We start from the raw sequence: 26,735 nt of genomic DNA on the forward strand, positions 1-26,735 counted from the left end.
GCAGCCGTTTGAAGCCAGGTTTTCCCACAGTATTGACAGGAATCATTCCAGCTAGCAAAAAGTCGTCTATTAGACGTTGAATAGACGTAAATCTTCAACGTCTAATTACGAATTTTCAACATTGAAAACAGCTCGATCTTCAACGTCTTGATGGAAAATGTAAAACTCTTTAAATTTATTTGAGATAATAATGAACATGGTTTGGTAGTTTGTTTTTCTCCGTTATTTTAACATGTATAACAGACTTATCCTGTCTTAGATTATCAGTTGAAAAGACGTAGTCAAACAGTCCGACCGAAAATACTTGGTTGAAATCACGTCGAAAACCGTTTACTGGGAAACCTTAGGTTATGTGAAATGTGACCGCCGATGTAATTTCTTCCCACTTTTTACTATTTCTCGCATATGGCACACCGCAAGAGAATGAGTCGACCAGCTTTATTTGTTTAGGGTCGACAGGCCTACCAGATTTTTGGGGAGATGAAGAGGCCGAGACCAGTGATGATAGCTCACAGAGTTGATATTAATATTGGACGTTATATTGGACGTTCTTTGGGAAAGTATGCTTGAATTTGAAATATTTGACATTCACGATATTTTCAAATTTTACATCAGCATCAAAATTATTGCGATATTATCCCAAATATTCGATATATATCAACCCAGCCCTACTTGCAAGTCTAAAAATATGGGCTCAGTCTTCAATCTGTCTTGTTCTGTTGCAAAATGTAGTGTTTTTAGGCAGCTGCTCATTGAGAAACAATATATTTTGAAGCGTGTCTTCCCTTCTGAGTGCGACAGAGCAGCGCCACTGGCATCTTTCCCAAAAACAGCTGTCGGCCTTAAACATCACATGTCACTGGCAAAGACTACACTTCCCCCATTTCTCAAAGCCGTATATTTATGCTGAAAAGACACTCAGAACAATATAAATCAGCTCAATGGCAGAGAAACAACCCCTGGGCAGCCTTAAATGTCTTCAACTTTTTGAAGTTTTTCTTTTGAAAAGAATATGTTAAAGATTCCACTGATCAAGATACAATGACTGCAATCTGATCTTTCAATCAAAAGCAGAAGACAGACTAGAAACAGATCCATTCATGGTCAGAGATGTGTGATCACCTTTTAGATGAAATGAGAGATTCGATATGAACTAGAAATCTGATCTTATGAAAAAGGGCACATAGAGGATAGAAGTGCATACTGTTACACTAATGAGTCCCTCTCTGCCAGACTTTAATATGGATTTTATTTTTGTGCCATAGATTAAATGGATGTGAACTAATGATAAAATGTAGCAACACTCATTTGTCAATGGATTTGTAAACCGCAGAGCCTTTCCTTTAATATCACTGAGCAACTTTTATGTGTAAGCTTATATTCTACTACAGTACTTATATTCTACTTCAATCTACTCCTGTAAATTGAAATCACTTTGCACAAAAGGTTAATCTAAGTTAATGCTGTAAACCACTAAACATTTTGCAACCAAAATCTTTCAAGAACAGACTTTTTTTTGGGGTGTGTGTGTGTGTGGGGGGGGGGTGTTCTTCTTATACTTCTTCCACTCTTAAAGTCTATTGCAGCACATAGAAATTTGTGAAATTTGGCACTCAGATAGAGGATAGTCTGAATATTAACCAGAGCAATTTTGGAGTCTCTATCTCAATCCCTCTAGTGCTACAAATTTGCAATCGTCTTCATGCTAATAACTTTTGAACCGTAAGGGCTAGAAACAAAATTCCTTTGCCCGTTGATTCCTTAACTCAAGCCAATTCGATTCCTTTTCAGTCATTGAAATCTTTCAAAAAGCTGCACATCACTGAACAGAATATCATGATCAAAATACTGTAATGATGTAATCAGAATTTCTGTCTGTCTAAATTCAATAAGTACATATTATTTTACAGACATAACTACCTAAATTTAATGCCACTAACCAGACACAATTTGGTCAATTTTTCAGGTGTACTGGTGCACACTTTGACTCCTGAGAGATGCACCGATTGCAGTTTTCTTGGCCGATTGTGTGACCTGCCAATACCGATTTTTGCAGATTCCGATTTACTTACTAAGACCTATGATTGACAGCATTTACGAACAAAAATCTAATTTTCTTCAATGCAAAATTTTATCATAAAAAAAACACAAATAAAATGTCAGTAATAAAATAAGAACAAATAAACAAATTGCAAAACAAATATATAAAAATAAACAAATAAATGCAATAGAATAAAGAGAGATATGAAATAAACACGGCTTTAAGTTTTTCAGGTGAGTCTAACAGTAAGTTAGCACTTTGGTAAGAAATACTACAGAAATCAAAGTAATCAAAATGTAAAATAACACTGGATAGTCTTTATTGTAAAAATGAAATACAGATTAATGCGTACAATTAAAGTTACAAAAGTTATTCAGTCAAGAGCAGAGAGTGATTTTCTTTGTCTTTTGTTCTTTGATTAACATGACAGAGAGCAGCAGGAATATTAGGCTGCTGTCACTTTAAGAGCTTATGTACGGATCCAATATACTGTTACACAACATGTGTTATCTTTCTCAACTAAATGAGTTCCAAAACTGACTGTTTAACTGAAAACTCTGTGTATTTTCCCGTTTAAGCGCAGTAAGAGAGGCGGCTTTATGTTGATCGGTGCATCTCAAGTGTAAAGCCAGCCAATCAAACTGAAACTGTTCATCTTCTGTGAGCTTTTGCCATTTTGTGTTCAGTATGCATGATAATGGTCAGTGAACGGATTGAAGCTGAGACAGTTTCCCAACTGGACGACAGCCAAATGAAGCCAAATTGGTCAAATGAACCAACCATTGTGTGGAAGAGAGTGTTCTTAGAAAGCATTCCACACTCAGAACTATTTGATGGGAACATGTTCCATTTAATAACAGCCAGAAGCACAGAGAATGGCCCTCCAAATCTATGGTAGCACAGAGTGAGGCCAGACGGTCACGCTGTCACTGCTGCTAACCTTGCCCACTGCACTTAAGCAGAACGCAGCTTTATTAAGAGAGAAAACTCGGACTCTTCATGCTGCTTCTGGTGTGTGCTGACCCATGAAGGATCTGTGCTTCTTTAAAAGGATGTAGCAGCAGGAAACAGAGCTGAAAGCGGCAGGGAACCCAAGTTCTCCGTCAACCAGATCTTAGAATTAAAGTCAACTGATGTTCTAATTTGGTCAACAAGGTGAAACGTCAGCCGACCATCAAAGTCAAGAGAACCGGAACGTTTCTAGCTAATTAAGAAAGTGAACAGAATTTATCGAAACTGAACGGTACAGTACGTTACTATTCAATCCATTGCAATTCATAACAAAACAACTGGATCACAATTGAAACTGCAGCAAATGAGCGAGAGAAAATAAATCTTTAGTTTTAGTCTCTGACCACATGGAGAAACATTAGATAACCAACTTCTTCATATGAAAGAACAAACAAAAAAAAAAAATTTATACAAGGACCTAAAGTATCCAAACATTCCAATCAAATATATCAATATATGACTGCATCAGTAGAGTACACTGAAAACCCTGCTGATAAAAATAGCTTAAACCTGACTTGCTGGTCTAAGCTGGACATCAAACTTGTTTAGTTGGTCTAGTCTGATGGTTTAAGCTGGTTTTGGGCAGTTTTGTTGGGTTGGTCAGACTCAGAGACCAGCTAGAACAACTCAAACCAGCTTAGACCACCAAGTCAAGTTACACCGGTTTAAGTTGTTGTTGTTTTCTCAGCATGGAAAAATATAAAAAGAAAACATTTGCTAAGACTGATACAAACAAGACTTAATTTACAGAGACATAAAGCAACTGGATTGCAGTCTTATGTAAGCGGTGCCTTTCACATGGCACATTAGTCTGCTATAGTGCTCACGACAGGAGAGCTAAACCTGCTTCAATGCCACTGCTTTAACTGTTCTTTGAGCAGTTACATTTCAAAAATGCATGCAAAGTCTAATGTAATTGGCTCTTTTGCATCTTAAGAGACAATTGCAAGTTGAATCGATGTGGAAAGTAAATTGCACTCATTTTATAGAGCTCATAAAAAAAATCAAATGAGCTTCGAAAGCCAATCTAAACCTAGATTAAAAGCTTCATTAAATGTGAAAATTGCTCAGGGAATACACAACATCTGTTTCTGGACTGACAGAGTCTCGTCCAAGGTTATCTTGTACAAACAACGATTTACAGCCTTGAAAACCGTCAAGAATTCACAGCAGGAGACTCTTAGGAACCGGCATAAAAGTTTGCAAGGAAGAGGCCCTGATTATGTGACAGTTGTTTCAGGACTGAATCCGCGACCTTGGAGATGCTTTCATACCGTGGGCTGTTACTCAAGAGTTTTTAACAAGGTCTCGCTGACATGTTTGTGGTCAATTTCCTTGCCGATATCAAATGCAATTCCCTGGAAAAGATATTTCAAGACATCCTCGGGCACGTTCATTAGTTGCAAATGCACAAGCTAAGGGAATCGCTTACCTTTCGGATGACTCGGGTCCGTGAACTCGTACTTCCCCATTCCGACCGTACGGAGCATCTGAAGCCCGTTCTGACTTTCTTGATTCACAGAGGCCGGTGTTGGCTGAGTCGTCGCTTGCCCGTTCGTTAGCGGCAGTGCGGCGGAAGGCAAAGTCGGAGGCTGTATTAGCGGGTGCGTCATGTGACCGTTTCCCATCACACTCTGAGGGGCAGGGTGGACCACCTGGCCGGCCGTCGTCAGGGGCGACGGGGTGATTGGCGGTTGGCTGGTGGCGTAGGGCGACTGGTTCTGTATGTTGAGGACCAGGCTGCCTGGCGGTTGGGAAGAGAGGGGAGGAAGTTGGAAGTGTGCGGTCATGAGCGGATGGTGTGGGGGGATGGGCGATTGGATGGATGGGGTCACGCCGATGATGGGAGACTGGACGGACACTCCTTGGCTGTAGACGGGCGGCTGTGGCATCCCGTACGAATGAGCCATCATGCTGGCCTGACTGACCGAGACCACTGGAGGCACCCATGGGGGCCCTGCAGAACAAGAACAGAAGAATCAAGTCAAGGACAGCCAACATCCCATTTGACATTCAGCCACACACTTTATTTGGTGGAAAACCATGTGCTACTCATTTTTTTTTTATTATATGGAATCACAAGGTGATAAATGAACCGTCATCTTTGTGCATCGGGAAAGTCTGCTTCTATCCTGTAGCTAATTTTAAGAAAGTGTCCGCTAAAATGAAAAAATAACCAAAAACCAGAATAGAAGGAACTTTTGGATGTTATTTGGAGGAGATTAATTTAACGTCTATGTGAATTGCTCTCCATATTACCTCTGTAAAGAGGTTAGGGATTGCGAGATATATTTGGCTGTTGTTTGCATTATTCAATAGCCTGCATGTCCTATTGAATGGTCCACAAAAATATTAAGCTGCCAAACTGTTTTCATCATTGATAATAATAGTAAATGTTTCTTGAGCAGAAAATCAGCATATTAGAATGATTTCTGAAGGATCACGTGACACTGAAGAAGACTGGAGTAATGATGCTGAAAATTCAGCTTTGCTAGATGTTTCAGTGAAACCAGAACTAGTGTTTGGTTCTGGGTGTGGGATTTCCTCATAACAACTCCATTTTCCACTGTGAAGGGGCATTCACTGGGAAATATGTATTTCTTCATGCATTATTCATCTCTTGAGGGTCAAATCAGAGTCATTCATCAATGCAATAATGCAGCAAGGTTACGACAGATGAGTGTACGCAAGAAGCAAAAACTTACTTGCTCTTACTGTTTATGTTCATTTCCACACTATCACTATAATTTCAGAGACAGACAGAGTTATGATAGCAGATCCCAAGGGTGCTTACACACTAGAGAAACCTCTGATGGGGCGTTTGATTTAAAGGAAGGTGTAAAATCTGTTTTGAGAGTGTGCGAAGAGCTGGGTCAGTCTAAAATCAAGTGGGAATAGAGAGAATTGGATTTCTGAAAACCTGGACCTGTCTGAGCTTCACATTGGTTGATGGATGTTTACGTGAGTGTATCAAAAGATACAATTTTCACAAACCCTCGTGTTTTTCCTTTGCCGCACCAGAAGCATTAAAATCAATGGATTAGTGTCCTAATACTGGACTAGAAGTTACATGGGTTTGACATTGGTGTACACTGAAATATATATTTTTAAAAAAAAAAGTTATCGGTCTTTCTACTTTAATATTAAAATGTTACTTGTTGTTTCTTTGTATTTATTTGTGCATTTATAGAGTGCTTTTTTTTTTTTTTTTTTTTTTTTAAGTAAAACAACAAATGTTTTTCAGTGAATTTACTTAAAATTGTTTAAAGATCATGAAAAGTTGTATTGTGGTGTACTTATGGCTCACTGTCCCTTTTATTGACGATCCAGCACTTCTTCTAACCTGCCAAACCTATAATCATCCTAACCCATTTTTAAATACAATGACATAGAAAGTTTATTTTCAGTACACTGAATAAAAATATAGCATAGAAACTATTTTCACTCAGAAATTGCTAATCATTTTAACTATAAATTACAAATTAAATGGCAAGTAACACAATGAATTAAATGTGAAATTTTGGAGTAGAAAGACTGACTTGTATGTAAAACATACTTCCAATTTTAAAAAAAAAAACGTTTACAGTGTATAACAGATAATATGATTCATTATAATCCTAATCATATCTCATGCTGAAAAAAGATAACAGAGTAATACATCACTTATTAAAGGGATAGTTCAGCAATATGTGAATAAAAGACTAAATTAAATCTGTTCATCACATAAATCGATCGAATCTCTTCAGAAAATTTGGAACTTTTTGAACTTTTTGAAGCGTCAAAGTGGTAGTTGCGTAGCTGTCAATGGAGGGACAGAAAACTCTCAGATTTCATAAAAAATATCTTCATTTGTGTTCTGAAGATGAACGAAAGTCTTATAGGTTTGGAACGACAAGGTGAGTAATAATGATCGAATTTTTGGGTGAATTATGCCTTTAACTTGGTCTTAAAGGGACAGTTCTTGCAAAAAATTAAAATCTTGTCTCACCCATCATTTACTCACCCTCAAGTCATTCCAAACACGTATGACTTTCTTGTGCAAATCAGAAGATATTTTGAAGAACATAGAGGTCCAAACAAAACTGGACCCCATGAACAAAAAAACAATGTTTCAAAACATCTTCTTTTGTGTTCCACCAAAGAAAGAAAGTCAAATGTGTTTGGAACAGGTGAGTAAACGATTTTTAGGTGAACTACCCCTTTAAGCCTTCAATTTTTTGAGTATTTTAAGCATGAGGCCATGGGATCGAAACCATATTTCTACTGTTTACCAGACAGCTTACTCACAATGCAACATGGCAGATTTATCTCATGAATATGTGCTCTTTGTGGACCAGCGCACTTCCTCCTCGGCTGCAAAAATAGCTCCTCGACAATGATGGTCCATAACACAAAATACACCAGGCGGGGAAAAGATTAAAAAACATTAATCATGACATTGGCCTTCACCACACTATAGTCTGAAGAGACAGGAATATACTAGCGGGAATAGATTCGCTGCAGCCTGAAATGAGGTGCGTGCATAATTCAGAACAAACTAAAGGATAGCTGCGCTCAATTTCAACCACCGTGGACACGCTAACAAAAGAAAGTCCAATATTTCCTAGTCTATTAGACACAAAAGTGCTATTAACCAAAAAAAAGTAATTCACAGACCATTTAAGCATTTTCTGCAGATTTGTGCACTGCAATCAAGTCTTTTGATGAAAAATCTATCATTAGATTATTAAAGAAATAAATAAATAAATAAGAATGAAACTCAATTATAGCCCTAGCTTCGGCGCTGAAAAGCTAATGAAATTAGCAGTATGGATCCTAGTGTTGATTGCTCATATAATTACAATGTTCATGGGGATAAAATAGTTGTTTCATAAGAGTGCTTTTGTCCTCGCAGAAGAGTCTAGATCTCGTTTTTTTCCTAAGTTAAATCAACCACTAATTCTTACAAGGTTCTCTTTTGATGGATTTAAATTAAAGCGCAAATCGACGTCATGCAAAAGCCAAGTCTTTGTGAAACTTTTGGGAAAAGTTATTTTTTTTCCGAAATGACTTGGTCACCGTGCGCTGCTAACCGTCATGATTAATGAACGCCTGCAGAGTCGTTACGAGATTTCCTGATGCGTTTTTGTCTCTGAGCTAATGGGACGCTGATCTCGGCTCCAGATATGTCATATTACACCGAGCGCTGTCGAATGGGTAGAAGTTGAGTGACATCTCACTTTGTGTTTCGGGGAAGGTGCCGGAAGCGGGACCCTGTAGAGCTCACCACAATGCTAACAATCCCTCCCTCTGTGAGACTTCGGTTCCTACTTAAACGACACAGCGGGGGGCCCTGTGGAGGCCCCGGGGGGGGGGTCAGAAAACACACACAACTACCCTCCTCAACAGTGATGTCCAATTTCCCACGTATAATCACTCAGGAAAGGGTAGTCAGGTCAACAGTCTGTCTTTATTACCACCTTAATTCAGATTTGACGCGAAGAAATGTCCGCGTAGCGTGCATTACTTTGGTCGGCCCTTCATTACCGGCTCAATTTTCTGTGTTTGATGCTCTTGAGTATTTCCCCATGCTACAGCATAAAGAATCTCAAGACGCATGAGCCCATGTGAGCTCCTTTGAACACCTCATATCTAGGTGCAGGTCAGTATGGTAATTTGATGAAACTGAGAGCCGTTCTGGATGCTGATTGGTCGACAGCGCATTCCAGCTGTGTTAATATTCCATCTGAAGACACACCTCTTCCACAAGCAATTAACAAAGAGAAACATGATTGTGATGTACCTAATTTGTAAGTCGTTTGGGTTCATAAGTAAATGTATAAAATACACATTATAAATCTAGAATGTTCTATATATAGAATCCTGGAAATGTACAGTTTCCACAAAAAAGGCAGCACAACTGTTTTCAACATTGACAATAATTATGATAAATATAAATAATAATAATAATGATTTGGATCGTGTAACACTGAAGACATGAGTAATGGCTGCTAAAATCTTAGCTGTACTGTCACAGAAATAAATGACATTTTAAAATATATTCAAACAGAAGTTTTTAGTTATTTTTCGCAATATTACAAATTTATTTATTTATTTTTTGTTCAAATAAATGCAGCCTTGGTGAGCATAAGAGACTAAAAATCATACTGACCCAAGCTTTTAAACTAGTGTGTATTTATAAAAAAAAAAAAAAAAAAAAAAAAAACACATCTACACAGCCATATTAACTGTATGTATGTGTGTGTGTATATATATATATATATATATATATATATATGTACACACACACACACACACACATACATACAGTTCATGTGGCTGTGTAGATTTTTTTTTTTTTTTTTTTTTAATAAGCATGGAAAATATATATAAAAAAAAAAAAAATTTTTGGTTGGTTTGTTTGTTTGTTTGTTTTATTTTTGTCGTGAGATTTTGGCCATTAACCAAATTTAAAAATAAGCAAAAAAGCAAACAAACAGTAATTTTTACAATTTCATTTATTTACTTACAGTAGCAGCAGTTTTATCCTAAATGACTTTCAAAACGAGGAACACCACAACATAAGCAACTCATCCAAAGCAAACAGACTGTTTCCTGTGTGTTGTTGTCATCTGTAGGAACAGAAGAACACAGAGGTACACACACCTGTGGTGTCACCGTCTCTGTGCTGCTTGGTGGGGGGCTCGTCGGTCTCCCACGGGGTGGACTGGTTGATGGGGGTCTGGCCCCATCTCACTCCAGGAGCCAACAGGAGACTCGGAGTCTGCGTCTCACCGGGAGAAAGACCTGCCGCCTGCAAAGAGAGAAAACATAAGATGGAGATCAGACTTCATGACACAAAACAGCTTTTATCAACACAGTATGATGCTAGTAAAGCATTTAGTGTTGTCTAGTGGTACTTTTCCATTGGTGCGCACACAATGAACAGACCGTGTGAATAAAAAAAAGAAAAGAAATGTCTTCAGTGTGAAACCACCTTAAACACCACAACAAAACAAAGAGAAATTACAACATATATATAAAAAAATAAAATAATAACCTGCAGAGCCAATCACCGTAGCTTCAAAACGGGTCCATAAACCCTGGATTAAGTGGGTCCCTATAAAACTCATTTTGTTGAGTCAAATTTCACTTTATGCCATTTATATATTCTGATTACGTTCTATTCACGAAAAAGAAATAATATTCTACCCTAATATAAATTTGAATAACTGTAATTAAAATATGTAAATGACAGTTGTGTGTGTTTATGTCAGGTTTCCGCTGTAGCGTTTGGTTTTCACGTTTCCTCTGCTTTTTCTGCATGGCTGAAATTATGAGGCTCTAATTACACATTGTGAGGGAGTCTGGCTCTTATAATCAGTATTTCCCAAGTTCTTAGAAGTACTCATGTCAGACTAGGATTGGTAATTAATTATTTAGCACAGGAAAACTAGAAGTGTCGAGGAGACGGTTACTAAATGCCTTCATTAAAATTCCTCCATTTACAGTGTACCATAAAATGAGATTTTAACACACACTCACACAAAAAAAAAAAACATTAGAAAGAATAAATGGCTTTATCAAACACTGTAATCCGAGGACTGTTTTTATATTTGGATCAACCTCAGGAGGTTTAATTAAATATTACGAATCATTTTATTTGACATTTATTATTGTATGACGTGTTATTTTTTTCAACCGTTGACAATATTTGGGTCTGAATACAGTTTAAACCCCTCATTTATCTGATTTATTTATTGTCTAGCAATTCAGAATTGTCCTTAGACAATAAAAAAAAAATAATAATTTTTTTATATATATATATATATATATATATACACACACACACACACACACACACACATATGTATTTATTTATTATTAAATAAATAAAATAAAATAAAATAAGATGCATTGTATTTTTTGATGCATTGAGTACACACACATTTATTACAAATTAAGCTCTCACTCATAAAATTATCCAAGCATCTTCACCTTTAATGCTTGGATAACAGAGTTAATACTTTATTAAACATTATATACAGTGAACAATGAAAAAGCACAAATTGCACTGCAATAAAAAGCATTTAAGGCAGCCACATGTACTGAGTTCATAGAAAGTGCCAGCTAACTACGATTGAACGATTGCTGATTACATTGTATGGAGGAGTGGAAAGAGGATTTTTTGCAGGTTCCAAAAAAACAAAAAACAAGCCGGTAACATAAACAAGAAAAAAAAAAGAGAATGACATTTAGACCCAAGTTAAGTTTAATACCATAGGAAGTTTGGAGACTTTGCTTCGCTCGCTTTTCTTTGCTCAACTTTTATTGAGTTGAGAGTCGGTGTCAAACAGGCAGGCGGAGTGACGGGGCAGTGGTGTGATCCAGGCAGAAGTACGAGGAACGAGTGAACGAGGAGGCTTCCAGAGAGACGAGTTAACCTCACCCTGCTCCGCACCCCTGAGTTAATGGAAAAGACCTCGTCATCAACCCTCTGCTCCGGCCTGCGAGTTCTCCTCTGTTCCATTATCCTCCCTGACCTGCGCTTTACTTCATCAATTTACCCATCATGCATCTCTGTCACCTCGGCCCAAAGCCAATTTGTTGTGGGGTTACACTACACGTTGACATCATCAACAAACGAAACTTCTCATCATGACTGGTGAGTGCAGATGCAAAGGGCCGACCTCCAGACGGTAAGTGCTGAAGCTTTCTGTCCGTAAAGCGAGAGAAAGTGTGCATTCGTCTTACAGTGGTGGAGATTTCTGTGGTCGTGGCTCCTAAACGCTGGTCCTACGTCGTACAGTGAGAGAGGCTCAAAGACGGCCGTTGTCATGCGACCAATTAGCCTTCGATCATTTTCACAAATTTAGCATGATCATCTCAATGTGTTTGCTGCTACGACCTCTGCTACTGACTAGCCAATAAAAATGCAACATGAAATGACGTATTGATCAACGCGGCATGGCGCTAAAACTTAAAACGTCTTACCTCAAGCTCCATTTGCAAAATTGGCATGACAAGTTGGCCTCTTTTCCCTTGCCATGACCGTGTCCATATTCTCCTCTTTCACTTCCTCCTCTTTTTTTCTGACGCACATAAAAGCCACAATTGCCAAATTGCAATTCATCTTGCTCTATTTGTTTAACACTAGCGCACACTGATGACGTTTTATTCTTCTATACTAACTTGCGTCGTAGCCTGCAATTCAATAGATGCATGATGATGATATTATGGTTGTGAGAGAAAATATAACAACGGTTAATTACTAACTAACTAAATACAGCACCTAATTTACCAGTTTCCACTGCTGAAGTTAATAAAATAAAAAATAATCATTTAATTGTAATTAATTACTATATTACTTTTTAATTAAAATAATCAAATTAAATAAAAATTCTGTAAGTTGTTGAGCACACGCAAAAAGGCATATAGTGCCAAAGTTAATTTCTTCTCATCCTGAAAGCATGATATGGCAAAGCTACATCCTTAACTTACAAATTTGAACCTAATTAGTGTTGTCAACTTGTAAAGATGTAAGCAATAACACAAACAAAGTCTACTTTCCACCAAAACTCTGCAAAAAAATCCCAATGGAGAGATCCAGGAAAATAAAAAAGAACCTATTAGATTCTCTGTCCCTCCAGACTGTTGTAACCCACCTATCTCAACTTTGTCCTAGTTCACAAAACCTGACAAACTAGAAAAAAAAAAAAAAAGAAAAAAAAAGGAAAATGGAAGATATGGAAGATATAAAAGGCCTGAGACTAAAAACAATGCAGTTATTGTCTTGCATGTCTTTATGGGTCAGACTCAGGATCGATTTATGTCTTATGTTGACCAATAGTTACAATGTTTCATGATCACAACACGCTGGTGGACACAAATAAAGCCTAATAATTCTTTCCCGCCTCTCGCCTTTATTTTGCCTTTTTCATCTCCCGAGTGTTTTCTAATCCTCGTAAAAATGCATCATTTATGACGTGGTATTTTCTTCTGTAATAATCCTATGCATTTCCTACGGCCAGCTGTCACGAAATGTTAAATCTTCCTCTCCGGCTCGGATTTTTAGAAGCACGATTGTATCAAAACATAATATTGCATATCAAAATTTCCCGCAGTCCTGTGAGCAACGCATAAAATGCACATTTCAGACTTTATACGGGCATCTGCTGACATCAGTGGGGGTGGGAGATGACAGACACTGTGAAACGTGGTAGGACTTGAGCGTAGCCGAGCATTCTCTATTCTCTTCTCAGCGTTTTAATTCATCTCTGGTTATACCAGGCCCCGCGTCCCTGGCGGGCCATTATCGCTGTGTGGCAGATGGCTTCCCTGACTCAACAGAAAACAGCCTGGGATAGTGTGTGTGCGTGTTTGTCCTGTGCAAAACCAAGCAGCCAAAAATAAATGAATAAATAAATAAATGCACTCATGCTCTTCAACACAAAGAAGTTTAACGTTTGTAGTCAGCGGCGGCCTGGGATTTTTCTGTTGCAAGAATCTAGTTACAGGGAAGATTGTCTTTTCTACTCCATGGGGACTGAAGGACACAGTAAGCACTCAACATGCATATAATGCCAGACAAACAATGAGGACCGAACTCACAAAACAGTTCTATTCATGCTATATCAGTGCAAAACCCATGTTATTCACTGACAACCAATAGAGGATCAGAATACCCAGATATTACAAATAAATACAGTTTATATAATATATATACATACACACATTTACAAATACAGACCCTAATTTAACAAATAAAATAACATAATATAAAATAAATATAAAAAAAAAAATTTTTGCTATTAAAAAAATAAAATAAAATGAATCTTTTTTTAAAAACTATAAAAAACTCTTATAAGGGGTATCTTACAGTCAGGACATAGCAATGTTTCTTTCAAAATCCCATTTATATTTATGTTTTTCTTTTTAAAATCAAAACAATATATTAACAGGTTATTCCTTAATTTTTTATCTATATAAATAAATGTGCTTATGCTCTTTATGTGTTGTAGAAATATTACAGTAATGTTATCATTTGCAGTTACTTTTAAATTAGGCTTTTCTCTTTTCTGTGACTCTATGATTCTAGTCTCTGCAGTTTTAATCACATTACTGCTTAATTTAAAGAAAAACGGAAAATAAAAGAGCTTTGCTTTGTCACAATTTGTTTCAGCCAACAAAAACAGCTACAAAACCTTATAAGAGGTACCTTACAGTCAGGACATAGCAATCTTTTTTTAATCCCATTTATATTTATGTTTTTCTTTGTAAAATAAAAAATTAAAAAATAAAAATAAAAAATAAAATAAAATAAAAAATATGCAATGTTGAATTCATTACAGGTGAAATAAATCACCAATTCATTCCTATGGGAATTTCTATAAAGCTAGTCTGAGTTGGCAACAGAAACCAAAGGGGCGGAGTTTACCGAAGGGTCAATTCATTCTTAATGAAGTGACACGCAAGCAAAGATGCTCTCTGATGAAAACGAACTCTGCACAAATCATTTCTCATCAGGCTAATGGTGTCGCATCACTCAAGAGTTTCCTCCATTAAATGTATTCACTGCCGCACATTATAAAGACTTCAACTTCAACTTCTACAATGTAATCTCTTAAATGTCATTTTTATTGCATGAGTAGGTAGCCCGACTGCATGGCACTTATGACGGGTCAATCACTCCTCGGCCATTTGAAAAATCTAATCACTATGATTTTCCCGTACAGGTACACAAATGAGGTTCGGGGGACGTGTCTTGCTCTGGCAGGAGCCAGATTGGTCAGAAACGATTCCAAAAGGACCTTATCTGAGCGCACCGCAGCCAAGCATGGAGCTGAAGTAAATATCACCATGGTTACCCGCTTCCCGAACGGCACGGCTCTAAACTACCTCTCTTTATAGCAGGCTAGCATGCATTCAGTAATCCCGTACCATCCTGCAATGCCTTGACATACGCTTAGCTCAAACACAGACACATTCACAGCAGAAAGTGACCGACATCTGCTAAACAAAACCAAAAAATACCGGCAAAGCTAACAACAACAATGCACTGGTGTAGTTTACAGCATAATTGGCAAAATTCGCCATTGCAATCCGATCATGTTTTCACATCATGACAAAGAGCTTCTATTTGTGTTTGAAGGAATAATGAATGTGATTCAAGACCCTCTTCACAACCCCCCTGGTTTTGCACGTCCTGCAAAGCTCTCATGTTACAGCGAGGCTCTCTACGCATGCCAGCCGACATGAAGAATACGGCCGTTGAGTGTGGCGAACACAGGCCCTTTTCTCAAACAAACAGAGGGGACCGGAGGCGAGAGGGGCCGTGAAGATCCAGCGCCAATAGATCTCCTTCCACTCCACCATCCTGTCCGACGCTCCAAAGAACACCACACATCAACGGCAGACAATGGCTCTCTGTCCAGCGGGGGCATCGAGGGCTTCTTTACGCCACTATTGTTCTACTGCCCCGGGTAACCTAAGGACTCTTGATCAAACGAAAGCCAAGATGAATAGCAATGTCGAGCACTTGAAGAACCAATTCAGTTTGTTTCTCTGCCTAGGAGAGCTTTAAAGGGCTGCGCACACAATGACCTGTGGAGCATTAAAGACAAACCTTAGGATTTCCACTAGTCTACCAAAGCCAGACATTTATCAGCAGTGACATTCACTTTGCAACCTTATTCTCACCAAGAATCGACCAGGGATCTATCATACACCCGGCGCAATGCAGCACCAGGCGCGATGCAAGTGTGTTTTGTTAGTTTCAGCCTGACGCAGTTATCATTTTCACATCCTGCGCCACTTTGTTTAAATAGCAAATGCATTTGCGCCCATTTGTGCGCCCATGGGCGTGCTGGTCTGAAAACGACGTGTGTTCTGGCGCGTTATTGGCGTGTTAATATTTTGAGGCAACTGAAATAGACTGCGCCATTGACCAACTGAAACCTGGTCTAAAGTCAATGGCCCAATATTGTTTTTGTTATTTGAAGAGCGCGTTAGTAATGTGCGCCTATAGGCGGGTCCACAACATGCGTACACTTTGTCCAGTAGATGGTCTGCTCGTGCGCTTTAACCTTGCTCGCTAAAGAAGCATTCAGTTTTTCCGCTTGCAAATTCCGCCATGTAAATAGCGAATCCGCCATGGCGCAAGCGCAAAACACACCCATTACTCATTAAGAGAATAGGGACAACCCTTTTAGACCATGCACCGGGTGCACCAACCTTTTTCCCGTCGTTAAACTAGCAAAAGTGGATTCGGACACAGCCTAAGTGAACTTGTGCTTTGAACCATGCGCTTAGATCATTAAAATAGAGCCCATACAGTCAGACCTTCATATAATGCGACCAACCACAGTGCAATTTTTTTCATATATAGGGCCAGATTTACTAAACAGGGCAAATCAGCGTAAGATGGCGTAAGATGGCAATCTCATAACAGTGCCGACAGTATGAAATAGACTCGCTGTTATATCATGAGCAGCTCTAATATAGAGAGATCAGTCACATGGCATTTTACGGGTTCAAGCAAAGCTGGCAGCATCCAGATCATGTACTTCTTAGGGCTGCCGGGTACCTGCCACCCAGATGAATGGGAATGCTAACGGATCACTCTTTCCAGGTATATTACAACTCCTTGACTAGAACAGCCTTATGCATACAGCGTGCTAATATATATGTTGATCTCCTCCTGTTTATTTCTCTAATCTGTCTCTCACCTTCCTAAGACTCCTCATTCACAGTGGATCATGAAAGGAGTGATTATTCTTGGGAAACAGAGAGAGCTGGAGGGAGGTGGGCGAGTGACTCAGTCGGGACCGGCAGGATAGGGCATGCAGCAGACATCTGCTCCGGCTGGGTTAAACGTGCTGTTCAAGAACACGTTATCTGACTGACATGTAGGAATGCTGCAAGAACGAGGCAGAAGCCGTGGAGAGAGAGAGAGAGAGAGAGAGAGAGAGAGAGAGAGAGAGAGAGAGAGAGAGAGAGAGTGTGTTTGTGTGGCAAGGGAGTCCAATTGAAAAATTGGATGAGAAAAAAACGCATTACAAAAATAGAACAATTCAAATATTACAAATTGTGACAGTAAAAAATATAAATCACTCGTTTATATAAAGTAACACTGTTCAACAGCGACACCAGCAGGTAAAGTTACAGCGGGATGCCGCCTCTAAAGTGGGGGGTAATTGAGAATGAATTGGGGAAGTCACATGAGAGGAGGCAATGCTTCCATCACGCTATGACTGAATCTGGTCGGTTATGGTTGGATATGATTGGTTCGTGTGATAAATCCTGCCTCTTGTTTTGGGACGCGTTCACAAATTGGTCTGAATAACAAAATGATGGTGTTTTCTTTTTGTGAGCAATCAACTTATCGTTTCTTTGACAGTGTTTACCGAGCTTGATGAAATAAGTTGTTTATTAAAAATAAGCTGAACATCAGCTCACAAAAAAAAAAAAATTGTTTAAATTGTTACTGCAGTTAGTTATTATTTAGGAATACATGTAAAAACGCTTAAAAACACTAACATGATGAGATTTATACTTTAATTTTAATAAAAAGAACAATAATTACATAGTATAGTTCATGAATACGAAATAGAAGTGTAGGTTTCTCCTTTTTTTGATGCAATGTTTATTTCACCAGGAAAATGTGACAACATTAAGTGTAACTGGGATATGAATTTACATTTGATTTACTAAAAAGTGAGAGGACTTTGCCACCTAAGTTTAGAACACCACTCCACGCAACAAGGATAATAATACCAGTAAATGTTGACCGTGTGGGGACATTTTTGGTCCCCATGAGGAAAACAGCTTATAAATCATACTAAATGAAGACTTTTGAAAATGTAAAAATACAGAAAGTTTTCTGTGATGGGAAGGTTTAGAGACAGGGTTAGTGTAGGGGGGTCGAATATCCAGTCAAACAGTATAAAAACTATTACGCCTATGGAATGTCCCTATAAAACTTGGAAACCAGCAAGTGTGTGTGTGGTGTGTGGTGTGTGGTGTGTGTGTGTGTACCAGAGCCTAGAAGAGAGCGAGAGAGAGACGAAGAGAAAAAAGACTTGAGTGAATTAAAGTGCGATTTAGACAGAAAGAGGGTGCCGGGTCAGCAACAGGGCAGTAATAAAATGTTAATCACTCTCGTGCTTACCAGTATAAGGAAGTTGACATTGAGACATTAAAAAGCTGCTCTACACTCCATTAACCAGAACTGCTGCATCTGCTCCCATCAGACGCAAACACAAAAGCCTTCCTGCATATTTACAAAATGTAAAAGATAAAAAATAAAGATTTAATTCATTTACTGTAAAAATGTGAGTGCGCAAACTCGCTACCACAATGCTTGGATGTGTTCTGTGTGGTTACCAAGGTGTTGCTATGCGGATAATAATAATAATAATAATAGATTTTATTTATAACGCACTTTTCATTCCGAAGAATCTCAAAGTGCTACACAAAAGAACAACAATAACTACAGAATACTAAAAACCATAAAAACAATAAAACAATCAGCACATAAAAGCCTTTCTAAATAAAAAAGTCTTCAGTTCTGCCTTGAAAGTGTCCAAGCTCTGTACTTCTCTCAGCTCACTCGGGAGGTGGTTCCAAAGCCGCGGTGCAGCTGAACAGAAAGCTCGGTCCCCCATAGTACGAAGTCTGGTGGTCGGGACCTGAAGAAGTAGGTGGCCTGATGATCTGAGAGTGCGGGGCGAGAATTTCAAGGTGATGAGGATGCTAAGGTGTTTGATTTGCTAAATGGTTGCTAGGGTGTTCTTGGTTGTTTCTGTGGAGTTGCTAAGGTGTTTGGCAGAACCTGATTCCACCAAGTGCAACATGTTCCTGGATCAACATTTTTGTCTTTGACACCATCCTAGAACAACATTGTAATCAACCAATCAGATTTGAGGGGATAGGTTTACAGTTTGTGTCTAGTTTAGGCTTACAACCAGGGTTAGGTGCTTCTATATCAGTGTTATTCACCTATCATTTCCCTCTGATTTTAGGGATTGGCTATGTGGTCGCTATGATGTTATGGATGCTATGAAGTTGATGAGGAGTTTAAGTGGTTTCTCACATGTTGCTATGTGGTCGCTGTGATGTTATGGATGGTTACTAGGGTGTTGCTATGCAGTTGATGATGATTTTAAATGGTTTATTACATGTTGTTATGTGGCCGCTATGATGTTATGGATGGTTGCTGGGATGTTGCTATGCAGTTAATAAATAGTTTAAGTGATTTCTAGCACATCGCTACGTGGTTGCTGTGGTGCTCTTGATGGTTGCTATGAAATTACTTAGGTGTTGGTGTGGTTTCTAGCACAATGCTATATGGTCGTTATGATGTTATGGATGGTTGCTAGGGTATTGCGATGAAGATAATGAGGAGTTTAAGTGGTTCCTCGCATGTTGCTATGAGGTTGCTATGATAAGTTTAAGTAGTTTCTTGCATGTTGCTATGTGGTCGCTATGATGTTAGGATGGTTGCTAGGGTATTTTGAGAGGTTGCATTACGGTTGCTAAGATGTTTAAGTGTTTACTAGCACGTTACTATGAGGTCTCTACAATATTCTGGATGGTTTCTGAGATGTTGCTATGCAGTTGATAAAGAGGTTCAGTGGTTTCTAGCACATCGCTATGTGTTTGCTTTGATGTTCTTGATGGTTGCTAGGGTGTTGCTATGAAGTTGCTTAGGTGTTTGAGTGCTTTTTAGCAAGCTGCTATGTGGTTGCTATAGTGCTGCTTCCTGATCCAAGTGAAAAGAGCCCAATCCCAATTCTCAAGCCTTAAGGTGCAGTCACCTGCAGTCAGTATCGCTGAAATTCCTTTTGCAAAAACAGGTTTATTGTCCATTGACAATAGGATAGTGCTCACACAAAAGTCACTTTCAAACCAAGCAGCTTTTTGTTGGTCAGCATGGCAAATTCCACTCAAAAATTTGAACATGATCTAAATTCCTGATTGGATTTTCATGACTGGATTTCGGCCACAAAGTTTCTCTGAGAAATGGTAAATGTGACCGCACCTTAACTCAGTAGATTACATAAGAAGAAAGACAATATTTACTCCCACACACAGATGCAACTAGAATTGTACATTTTCTGAAGAAAATGAGAGTGATGCTTGCCAGTGCAAAACTCACCGGCATGATGCTAGGGTTTCTGGGAGTTTGCTAGACCATGGATATTACCTTTTATTGTCAGCCACCTGGTGAAAAACACAAGTACACTTGCCTATAAAAAAAACAGCACAAATTAGTTTCATATCATCGCTGTCGTGCAGAAACCTTGTAAATCATTACTATTGGTCAACCTTTACGTCTTTCTGTGGGTTTTGCAAATATTTAGAGTCCCCCCTGTGGTGAAAAGTTCAAGTTTTTTAATGTTGTTTATATGTCTATGTGTTTTTTTTTAAATATGCTTTTAGACTCACCATGTGCAAATTCATACCTCAACACCATTGCTGAGTATTTTCTCCTTAAAACTGCAGTGAACCAAAGACAGCCTCAAAAATGCGGTTTGAAATCACCACTGTTCTCTATGTCACAAATGTGTTGTAACCAATCCCATTAAAGTGCAGGGCAGGCTTTAGCATATTATTAAGTATGCTGTGAAACAGGGAGGTCTTAAGAGAAGTCAGGTTATCCTGGTATATTTTTCTGTTGATATGAAAAATCGTGTACATGTGATGTATATTACAATGTTATGATGAACTATATGCCTTTCTCCACTGACATTCTGAGATGTTCAAAGCGTTTATAAGGATGCTGATTTTTAGAGGGCAGCTGTCTGACTCTGAGATGACGAATGGGAATATGGTTTGTGTAGCATAAGCAACACATTATTAGCTGTTTAATAACGTAGTCAAGCCAAAGGCTAATCATATTAATTTCCGTTGTGTGTCCAACGTTGTAGAAAGCGATACATAAAACACATTCTGATACATCGACTTGTAGACGAGCCTTTATAATTGCTCTTCCACTTCTTCTTCTGAATCAGTTTCTGGTTCAAACATATTTGGCTGAATTAAACAAGTGGAGGCGGGGCTAATCTGCATATTCATGGTTCCGCGCATACTAAATGAAGCAAGGGTGTAGAGTTACATTCAAGCTAGTTTAAGGCATGAAGAGTTTTTTTTCACAGGAAAAAACTTTTAAATAAGTAATTTTGGTGATCAAAGGTGAGTTTTAAGGGATAAAATTATTGACTACAGCAGGGGGACTTTAACTAAAGAAAAGTATAAAAAAGAGCTGGTGACTAAACCTCGTAAATCCATTAGATCCTCTAACTGTCAGTCAAACCTCGTAGCTCTACCCGCCTCAATAAGTGCCGCACACCGTTTGGACCATCTATTATGTGACATAGTAAGTTCAAAAGCCCTATATCTACAATTGTAAATGGCATTTAAGCTATTGTGAAAAAACGGATATATGCCAGTATTCATTTCATCATATCATTCAGCTATAATGCTGTTACATCAGCTCATATGTCAGATCTATTCTTCCCTTATGCCCATAGTGATTTATAAACAACCAGACAGGTCACAACAAAACAACCCGCAGCTCATGTGCCTCGTCTGAATTATAACCTCTGTGGTCCCATTTCAGTGCAAGAAGCATTTCGGAGAGTATCAGTGTACATGCAAATTCAATCACAATCAAACATTTCAATACCTCCACCTGTTCACCGATTCTGCCTGGCACAGACAATATTCTCCACTTAATCCAAACTGCAGGGATCATGCAGAAACTAGGAAAATGCTGCTGGCAAACACGAACCAGAGGCGAAATGGGTTTTTCGATTTTATTTCATTTTTCCTTTTCCAACATGTTGCAGCCAACGAGAATATGGCGGCACAGTCGGGGGGAAGCAGAGAGCGAAAAAGAGAAAGCTCTATCCATCATCAGGTGTCACATCATCTCCTTTGACATGCTATTTTCACTTGGCCCGAGACTGCCTGCTCTGATTCACAAATACATAACTACCACTTTGACCCAAAGAGCCTTAAAAGAAAGGGAAAAAAAGTCAATTCCCTTTTTCATTCTCTTCCCTTTCCTTAACCCACACAACTGCATGCCCGGTAAACAATGGGCACGCCAAAATGTGCGTGCAATCTGTTCTGGACAAGAGCCTTTAAAGTGCTGAACCACTTGAACCAGGACCATTAATGTAGAGCAGAGTGCAAACATCTAGGCAGGTCATAAGAGGACGGAAAAGTGGAAAATGTGTCTGACATTCGAATTCAGATCTGTCGGACTCGGAACTGTTCTGACACATTTAGCTGAGCTGTGATACATTTCATATGTCGGATATCAAGCGTGAAATGTAAGTGCTCTGTAAGAATGGTTTTTACACTAAAATGTGGGTTGCCAAGGTTCACTTATCATCCGACTTAAAAGAATTCCCAGCATTCTTTGAGAACTGACGAACGACTGCTGTGGGGAAAAAAATCATCAAGTCACTGTAGATGTTCCTGTATCAAGACACAGAGCACATTAGCTTCACTGTATTCGCTATCATTTATCGAAGAGTTGGGTTCTGGAGGTAAAAATCACATTCATTTATACAGAATTTGATTTTAACCCTAAACCTTTTAAGAATGAACTGCCATATTGAGTATGCCTCCCTACATACATCCTTTATTTGATATTTGTATGTATATGTTTATACTCTATCATTCATGTTTGGGGTCTATACGATATTTAATGTTTTTTTTAACTCTCGTATACTCACGCAGACTGTATTTATTTGATCAAAAATACAGTAATAATAACAGTAATATTGTGAAATATTATTACAAATTAAAATAACTGTTTTCTATTTGAATATGTGATCAAAGCTGAATTTTCAGCATCATTACTCCAGTCTTCAGTGTCACATGATCCTTCAGAAATCATTCTAATATGATGATTTGCTGCTCAGGAAACATACTGAAATTCATTCGCATAAAACACAATGTTAAGTGACTTTCAAACACGTCATAGTTCATATTAAAGTTTTAAATCTGAAACAAGAGAAAAGCGAGATAATTAATGGAAAAAATAGCAGAACCGAGGCTGGTGAAATAAAAGGTTAGCTATTATTAATCACTGCTCTTTTGCATTACACTATGCTGAAGTAGAAAGGGTCGCTGTCATGGCACCTCAAATCACCAACTCTCATTGAAAATGCATGACTTTCGGTTGCTCTGCCACTGTCAGTGTGAATATGGGCATCCTAACCAAAATGAGCCTTCATAAATGACTGATTTGAAGCACACAACATGCGCAATAACTCCATTAATGGAGTTGCAACACAACAAAAGACATTAGGTTCAACTGCAACAAAAACAGTGTGAAGAGGAGTAAATCTGTTACAACAACAAATAGGGATGCAACAACATTTAAGCTAGCGAACATTTTCATGTGAAACAGCTATTTTTCTTTCTTTCTATCTTGTCCACACAACGTGGATACGCTACAACAGTTAAACATATCAGCTGTGTGGACACTAGCTCTCGATTGACAATATTCATTTCTTGATTTTAATCGGTAATGATTTGGTTTCAATCTAAAATCTTTAAGTTTTCTGTTGAACCGTGAACAAAGCTTCACTAAATATTTGTAAGGCATCTGCCATCCAGTAATCGCAAAAAAACGTTTGTGCTTTGTTGCTCTGAATTTGAAGCAAAGACTCACCTTTAAAATTTTGTCGATTTTATTATGAAAGTCAAACAATAAACGTCGCTCTTTAATACGGCGTGACAGATCAGGTGCATGTGAACCGATCATCTCATCTCCTCTCCTCTTTTAATTATTTATTATTCATTTATTATTTGTTTTCGGTTTCTGTGCATCCTAAATTTTTGGTTTCGACCCAGAATTTTCATTTCGGTGCATCCCCAATAAAAAAAAACTCATGGTTTATTCCAACCGTCTCTGGCATTATCATGCTGCTAAGCTCAATACTCTAACAAGCATAATTAATTTACATTTATGCACATTGCATGTCCTGAATATATTAAGCAGATGCTTTCATCCACAATAATTAAATATATTTCTGAATAACATTTACCTCGTCTGCCATTGCATTCTGGGAGGTCTCATCTGTGAATGCTGCCAAATTTTGGTCAAAACCAGGTATTTTACAAGGCAGCATAATTTAGTGATCTACTGTTTAAAAATGTCTTTGACACATACAAATATTTGAGGGAAAGTAAGACTTCAGAGCATGAGTCACACATGATCATAATGGACTCCTGACTCACAGGGCTGATTCAAATTTAATAAAGACTCATTCTGAGTCATTTAATCTCAACGATCGCTCTGTAGTTTTGTGACGCACATTAAGCATAAAAAATCTTGTTCACGTAATTATGGTTGTCCCTCACGTAAAGTTGAGTCCCTAGATCAATTCGGAGCGAGTGAAATGCCTTGTGTTGTGTCCTGTAAATGCCATTGACGGCCACTCGTTTGGTCACAAAATAGCTGGTGCTTGTCAATAAAAAGACCACAGGGAGAAAGTCATAGACAGGCAGAAGATGAACTTTATCCACTGTGACATTACAGCAGCACTGAGGCGGGAAGACTGCTGCACATGAGAACAGAAGGACAATCTGGATTTAATTTCTCTCTGACACTGCTGTGCTACACACATGCATATATAAGATATAAGCTGTAGATTGTATTGGACAAAATGGGATTTTGAGTCGAAATGATGAGTGACAACAAATGTTTGTTTTTCTCTAGCAATGTTTTTTAATACTTACAATGAAAGTTTGAGATAAAATTGGGATAACTTTTGCACATTTTATCATTCAAATTTATGCAATAATTCCAGTATTATTAAATTTTGTATTTTAATAAACACAATAAAACATTTGCAATACAATAGGGCAAGATTCAATTAAACAATAAAAGTAGATTCTGTGTACTTGTCACATTTTTAAAAGGCCAGGTGGTACCATATATTCAATTTTGTAATTTAATAAATGTATTATTTAGTTATTTAATTATTTTATATAAATTAAATTAGTATTTAGTATCAATTTATAATTTTTGTTAACCAAAAGAATGGTTTTTGATTCAATGGTTCAAAAGAATCATTTTGTGATTAATCATGACTTTGATTTTACCTTTCAAATTTGATGTGTATATGTGTATATATATATACAAACACACACACATACGCACACACACACATTATATATATATATATAATACATATTATTATTAATTTATTTTCATGAAAACCTACCACACATATTGTGACAACATGCCCCAGTTGTGTTGTATATATATATGTATGTATATATAAATGTATTAGAAATATATATATGTATATATATATATACATACATACTTTATACATGTTTATACACACATATACATATTATTATCTCCATAATAAATGTTCAAAAGAAACATACAAGATAATAAAAAATGTGACAACTAGCCCTCATCACCTCTGTGTGTTACAACTTTCTATATGTTTTTCAAAAAGGAAAGTACATTTATACAGGCTGGGAACAAAATAAAGGGAAAGAAAACACACTCAAAGGCAAAAAACAAAACAACAACAAAAAACAGTGCACTTGAATCTATTTTTGGGTTGATGGTATTTGGTCCACACCGCCTAAGGCTGTGAATGTATTTAAAGAAAGAAAAGCTGACCGTGGCAAACAGGTGCATCTAAATGATGTTGACCGGCACCATAAATAACAGTACACACCTCCTCAGAGTCATGACGTCATTTTCCCCAGGAACCTTTTTTTTCCATCCAATTACCAGTGGGCAGAAATAGCCTGATTCTGTCCTGGCCATGGCGTAGTCAATGCAAGGATTCGGGTCATTAAATAGAAGAGAAACCACAGCAGACTGCCAAACATCAGCTGGCTCCTCCGTCCCAAACCACATGACTGTCAATCACGCAGGAAAACCACAGAACTCCATAAAGAAACAGCAGCGGGAGTTTGGGGGTTATTCACGCTCACAACAAGCACCTGATGCTTTTTCATCCTCAACACATGCAGTGTAAATGCAGTTCTGCCTAACTTTTGTTTATCTGAGTGGAGTGCTGAGAGTTTCATACTGACCCTTACAAAGAGCTCTGTGATGTATGAGATGCTAATATCAAAGTCTTTGTCTCAGTAACCCCAGAGAAGCCACATGATCAAATTATTCTGAACACCTTAGGAAATACACAGTAATGCCTTGACAGCCAATCACAACACACTAGCATAATGACCCACATTTTGCACTGGCACAATTCACTTTTTCATGTTTTTGGGGACCCAATGTAAAATGTGAACACTACTGGTCTGCATGACAAAAACAGCTCCACAAAGGGTCTAGAAAATGTTTTATTCCACCTAACAATGGCTAGTCTAGTCCAGCTATGCTCGTCCAACCTTAGTCACAATGCTCAAATATTGTGTAAAAACTAGAGGTGGGCATAGATTAATTTTTTTAATCTAGATTAATCTAGATTAATTTTGAAATTAATCTAGATTAATCTAGATTAAAATGGCTCATTTGAATTCTGCCGAAGGCATTCAGAGTATGTGTGCTACCCAAATAATGACTATAAAAGTAAGTCTTTGAGAACGGGTTTCTCAAGCCAGGTGGCACATTACACCAGGGGCTCATCTCCTGTTTCCAAAATGCATCACAAACTGCTTGAGAAAGCTGTTCTACTCATAGACTGTAAAA

At 38.0% G+C, this 26,735-nt stretch overlaps 1 protein-coding gene across 3 annotated transcripts in view; it reads right to left on the reverse strand.

Annotated features, from left to right (window-relative positions):
• Positions 1 to 26,735, reverse strand: part of klhl29 (kelch like family member 29) — a 281,635-nt gene that overhangs the window by 113,476 nt on the left and 141,424 nt on the right. For all 3 annotated transcript variants that reach the window (XM_079888807.1, XM_079888806.1, XM_079888808.1), the window contains 2 exons: positions 9,698 to 9,845; positions 4,485 to 5,009 (listed from right to left, as the gene is read on the reverse strand). In XM_079888807.1, the coding sequence (XP_079744933.1) occupies positions 4,485 to 5,009; positions 9,698 to 9,845 (673 nt within the window). The remainder of the gene's footprint in view (positions 1 to 4,484; positions 5,010 to 9,697; positions 9,846 to 26,735) is intronic.

The sequence above is a fragment of the Squalius cephalus genome, assembly GCF_949319135.1.
Source record: "Squalius cephalus genome assembly, chromosome: 12".
NCBI classification, from domain to species: domain Eukaryota; kingdom Metazoa; phylum Chordata; class Actinopteri; order Cypriniformes; family Leuciscidae; genus Squalius; species Squalius cephalus.